This window comes from Cicer arietinum, chromosome 8 (assembly GCF_000331145.2).
Source record: "Cicer arietinum cultivar CDC Frontier isolate Library 1 chromosome 8, Cicar.CDCFrontier_v2.0, whole genome shotgun sequence".
NCBI classification, from domain to species: Eukaryota; Viridiplantae; Streptophyta; class Magnoliopsida; order Fabales; family Fabaceae; genus Cicer; species Cicer arietinum.
In genome coordinates this window covers 3783032-3788603 of record NC_021167.2, presented here as the reverse complement: position 1 = coordinate 3788603, position 5572 = coordinate 3783032, and the positions used below count along the sequence as shown (strand labels likewise).

Here is a 5572-nt window from a genome sequence, read left to right as displayed (position 1 = left end):
CAAAATGAGTTCGAAAATGGTGGTTTAGAACGGAGAAATAACGATGAGAAAGAATAAAAGATAGATAAAAAAAAAATAAAGAAAAGAATATTAAAGTTAGAGAATTGAATATTTATATTTGGATGTGGCTACTATTTGGAGAATAGGAGATGTGCATCTATTAACGAGTATGAGAAGATAACTGTTTAATATATTTTATATCACAATATTCGGTGTTGGAATGTTATTTTAATTGATAAAATTTTATTTCTTTTAAAGTTTAACCAATTATTCAATTGATAAGGGTTTGTACACAGTAAACTTATAATTGAACAAGTGATTTTGAACACAGTAAACTAACAATTGAACAAGTGATTTTGTTCTAGATGAGTTTGGTAGATTTAGAGTTTATTTCATTAATTTAGAGATTTAAATTTTAGTTTTGATTTTTTTTTTAATTTTAGGAGTGAGATGATGAAAGTGATGAGTACCAAACATGCATACAAACCTTATGAAAATTAATAAAACAAGCACCTATTCATGGTTTACTCCTAAAAGTTGATTGCATAAACTATCAAGAGTAGTAAACCATAACTAAATAAACTAATCATAACACCAACCACTAGATAAAAGGATCCTTATCCATGTAGCACATCTTTAGATATGATTCACAAGTTGCACCAACACGTAGTTTGGTAGACAAGAAAAAGAAACGTGAGAAAATAGAAGTAAAATGAGAAGAAAATAAGACTTTTTTTCAGAGAGAATAGAAAGAAGAAAACATAATGTATCTACTGTAATTTTTCCTTTCTTCATACAAGAAAATGGGGACATAATGCATCTTTGATGAGTTTACCCTTCTTCCTGGATCATTAACTTATCCTATCCTATTCTTCTTAATGCTATAGTTTCTTCATCTTATCGTTGGCAAGCTAGCGCCAACATTTTCTTTTCAAATTACAAATCCGCCTCCATTTTCATCAGCGTAGAAGCCTCAGATTTAGTTGTGTTTGTTGAAGAAGCCTCTGAGTTTTGGAAAGTGGGGTAGCTTCTCTGGAAGCTGCCATTGTTGGAAAAAGAGGTAATTAATTAAGTGAATGAATGATTATGCAAAAATTAGTTTTTTTAAACATCCAAACTAGAAGAATGTGCAAAAACACTGAGATAACAAATTAAGGATATTAATGTTAACATAGAATGATTTTATTTTCAAGTTCACTTAGAAGAGAGAAACAACACCAAGAAACCAAATAAAGTCAAAATCAAAGGAATCCAAGTTCCTAAATTTTGGATAACCATGTAATAGTCAAGTGAATCTCCTCTTTTAACCAAGTTTTTCGGAGGCATAAGAGTCAGACTCGTTGACTATTTGTTTAAAGTGTACGAGTCATTTTTCAGTCAGACCAACTACGTATTCATGACCAAATTCCTAATTTGATTGCCAAATTATATTTTTCTCAGTAAAATAAATTTTTATCTCTAATCATATTAGATATTTAGTTATTCCAAATCCTAAGGTTTACTTTCGTAATTATAGTTCTAAATTATAGACCACGACATACAAATTTTACAGGTGTATACAACATAACTGCAAATGCGACCAAAATTCAGAACCATGTTCACAATCAACAATAATGAAGTGACATAACAACTATTTACCTTGTCGGTTCAATGTCAAGTTGAATGTGTTTAAGCAGCACAGGAATGACAATATCTGGCGAGCTTAACTGCGGTAAATGACCATCCGTCGCCATGACCTCAACAATGGACTCACCACCTAAGTGTTGATGTAAATACTCTGAAACCATCACTGGAACAGCCATATCTTTTTCAGCTTGTATAATATGGCAAGGGACAGTAACAAGGTTCAAAATTTGCCTCATGTCACTTTGAAAAATTGTCCTTGACACTATTAGAGCTATGTCTGGCCTCATGTTGAACAATGTTCGACTAAACTCCTGTACTGCTACCGACTCCATGTCCCCACCCACAGCTAGAGGAGCAAAACCAAAACACCATGCTTTGTAATTTTCTGCCATTGCGTTGAATAATTGGTTCAGATCTTCTTGCTCAAATCCCCCATAGTAATTCACATCGTTCAAATACCTAACACAAAAGAGGAAATAAATACACGACAAGATTATACTTAATTTTTTTTTATGGAGATTCGGATGTCAGTGTTTAAATATTTGGGTATATGATTTAAAAGATTATTAATTATTATAATACAATATACTATATACTCAACAATATTAAACGTAATTTCTGATATGTTGTGAGTTTGACTAAATTATGGTGGTAAGGTGATTTTGTTGAAATACTAAAGTGTAGCTTTTAATAAAATTGTGGTGGTTTATGGTAATTCTTTCATTCTCGTCACAAATTAAAATCTATTTGAGATTTTAAATAAATTGAAGAATAATATGAAAGATGGTCTTACAATATCTGGATCAGTATTTCAATAAATTTTAAAAATATTTCATAATTATTTTATAAATTTAAAAATAAAAAATTAGATATCTTGTGTCTTTTCTTGAATGGTTGGACTCAAATCTAAGTTCAAATTGACCGTAACTTAATTTATCCTAACAAAAACAAATTTAAGGGGATGGAAGTCTCTCTCTTTATAAACAATGTTTATAACTTATCCTGTTGGACTTGAATTTTCTCTCTTAACACTTTTAGTCAAACTCATAGCCTTTTTCCTCATAAATAAGAAATAAAACATTATATAAAATAAAAATATTTGTACACATTTTTCATTAAAAAAAAGGACTATTTAGAAAATTAGAAATACCTTGGTGAACTTGAGACCATGATGAGTTTAACAAAGAGATCAGGGCGTGAAATAGAAGCAATAGCACCAATCATTGCTGAAACAGAGTGACCAACAAATATGCAGGAACCAACTCGCAGTTCTTCTAAAATAGCAAGTAAATCATACGCATGTCCTTCTAAAGTTGAATGGCGTTCAGAATCGAAGTATTCAGGGTTAGTAGTACCGGCACCCATGTTATCATAAAGAACAACACGAAAATCATCAACGAGATAAGGTACAAAGTGTTTCCACACAGATTGGTCCGTGCCGAATCCGTGAGCTAGAACAATGAACCTATTTCCTGTTCCCAAAACTTTCACGTTGTGAGCTTCCTCCACTATTCCCATTCTGTTACGCAAATTTTTCTTCTCTGTTTTCTCTTCGTCTGAAGTTGTGTCTTTCTATGTTTGCTTAATCGCCGACTATGCGAAAACTCACGTCGTTATATTTGGACCTGTGAGGCCACGAGGAACATGTAGTACCACACATTAAGGATATTTTTTTTGACATATATGTATAAAGTTTAACCGAAAAATAATGCAAATTTTTTATTGGTCAACCAAAAGAGGATTCTCTATTGTTCGGTGGGTAGATCGTACAATTTGTTTCTTCAATCCAAATTTAACTTAAATATCTCTCATTTTTATCTATTTTTTCTAATTTTCCAAATTTTTTGTTTTGAATTAAAAATATATATCATATAAGATTATCTGTATAACATTTTATATAAATATAAAATAATTTAGTATTATTAAAAAATATCAAAATTAATATTCATATATTTTTTATTAAATATTGTTAATAGTTGTGAATTTTAATAATATATTAAATAATTTTATATTTATATATTACATATATAATTCATTTGATATATAAACTTTCAATTAAAAATAAAAATAAAAAATATGAAATTTAAAATAAGATGATTCAAACCTATACTTACAATCTTATTGGACCGAACCGAACTCTCATTAATTGTAACTTGGCATTGTTTGCAAATTGCAACCAAAATCATAACTCATAAGCATCAAAGTCTCACAGTTATTGATTGGAGCCTTTCCCGTTTTTTTCAAACGATGGGGCCCTGCTCGTACAAAGTTAATAAATGTTGACAAAGTGAGAAATAAATAATTTTTGATAAATAATCATTAAATAATAGTAATATATTTCATTTTAAACTATCATTTCATGTTTTTCATAGTTTCGTAAAAAATGAGTAATCTATTTAAAAGAAACAATAAATTTAAAATACACATTATGAAAAATTGAAAAGAAATAATATATATATACAAGCGAGTATCAAGTGAAAAATGATATTTATTTTAAGAAACGAAAATTATTAATAATTATTATTAAATTTAATTATTGTATAATATTAAATTATTAAATAAAGATGTTATATGATCATATCTCTTTTCAATATCTCTTTAATATTATATATTATAATATATTTAAATTTCCATTTTTTTATTATAATATTATTTTTATTTTTATGTGATTTTATTTTTATTAAACTTGCATTTTTATTATTTATTATAATATTATTGTAACTTCAAAATTTCAATCCTTATTATTGTAACATCCAAATTTATTTTTATATCGAGTTTATATAATTTAATAACTTTTTTTTAGTTAAGCATTATTAATTTATAATTAACTATTATAAACAATTTTACAAATAAATCATTAATTTGTTTATTGTAATAAAACTATTGGTGTGGTTAGTTTGAATTATGATATTCAAAATTCGATTTTTACAAATTCTATATTTAATTTTGAAAATTATTTTTCAAGGGATTATTTTGGAAATACAAAAAAAAAAATCAGATTTTTTTTTATTAACAAAAAATGATAATTGAATAGTAGTTTTTATTTTGATAAACAACAAAAACACAGGTTTAATAAAATTAAAATTCTTGAGTCAAAAAAATATATAAATAAAAATAAAATTCTTAAATAATTATATCTCACAATTACTGGAAGGAGTTTAATTTTTTAGATACATCATTAATGAGTTTTTAATTTGAATTATTATAAAAAGAAAAAGAAAATAAAATTAGAAAAATTATAGCATATAGTACCCAAGAGTTATTAGATGATGATACAATCACATAACATCTTTAGTGGGTAATTTAATCTTATGCGTTAATTAAATTTAATAATTATTATTAATAGTTCTCATTTCTCGTAGTAACTAAAAGTGAAATGACAAAAAAGAAAGTAAATGACAAAAGTGAAATGATACAAATAGTTAAAAGTTTTATAGGAAAAATACAAATAGTTTCATTAAAGGTTAACAAAAATATATACATTTTAAATAACCTTAAAATGATAAGTAAAAAAAAATGAAATAATACAAAATGAGCTGGATAAAGAAATATTGTTTTAGTCAAGTTTTGTAATATATTTTTCCCGTTCTATTCTAATTGTCATATTTGTGTAAATCTTTTATTCTCATTTAATTGTTATTTTCAAAATTCAATACATCATTAATGATTGATTTGTTAATAATACTCTTAATTATTTACTATAGATAGGTAAATATATAAAATGAGATGACAAATTATTAAAGACATTGTAATAAAAAGATTAATAATGACATAACGATGATTAATAATGACATAACGATGACAAATTATTCTATTTTAACAATATTCGTTTATTATTTATAACTACTTAACTAAAAATGATTGTCCTAATATCATATCGATGCCAAGTACAATATACAACATTAAACAATAAGAGAATTACAACATGAATTTTAAAAAAAACTAG

General features: G+C 26.3%; 1 protein-coding gene across 1 annotated transcript; it reads right to left on the bottom strand.

Moving 5' to 3' along the window:
* Positions 1 to 602: 602 nt before the first annotated feature.
* On the bottom strand, positions 603 to 3256 carry LOC101502616 (karrikin insensitive 2 receptor CA). The gene is made up of 3 exons (XM_004511815.4): positions 2777 to 3256; positions 1639 to 2085; positions 603 to 1039 (listed from the first exon to the last, which is right to left on the bottom strand). The coding sequence occupies exons 1-3, from the start codon at positions 3142 to 3144 to the stop codon at positions 937 to 939; spliced, it is 918 nt and encodes a 305-aa protein (XP_004511872.1). The 5' UTR covers positions 3145 to 3256; the 3' UTR covers positions 603 to 936.
* Positions 3257 to 5572: the final 2316 nt, after the last annotated feature.

Bases quoted from the DNA above. Each gene is read 5' to 3' on its own strand.
- LOC101502616 (XM_004511815.4), bottom strand. From the start codon at position 3,144: ATGGGAATAGTGGAGGAAGCTCACAACGTGAAAGTTTTGGGAACAGGA. The intron at 2,086-2,776 runs GTATTTCTAATT...CTTTTGTGTTAG, and splicing joins ATGGTCTCAAGTTCACCAAG to GTATTTGAACGATGTGAATT. The intron at 1,040-1,638 runs GTAAATAGTTGT...CAACAATGGCAG, and splicing joins CTTGACATTGAACCGACAAG to CTTCCAGAGAAGCTACCCCA.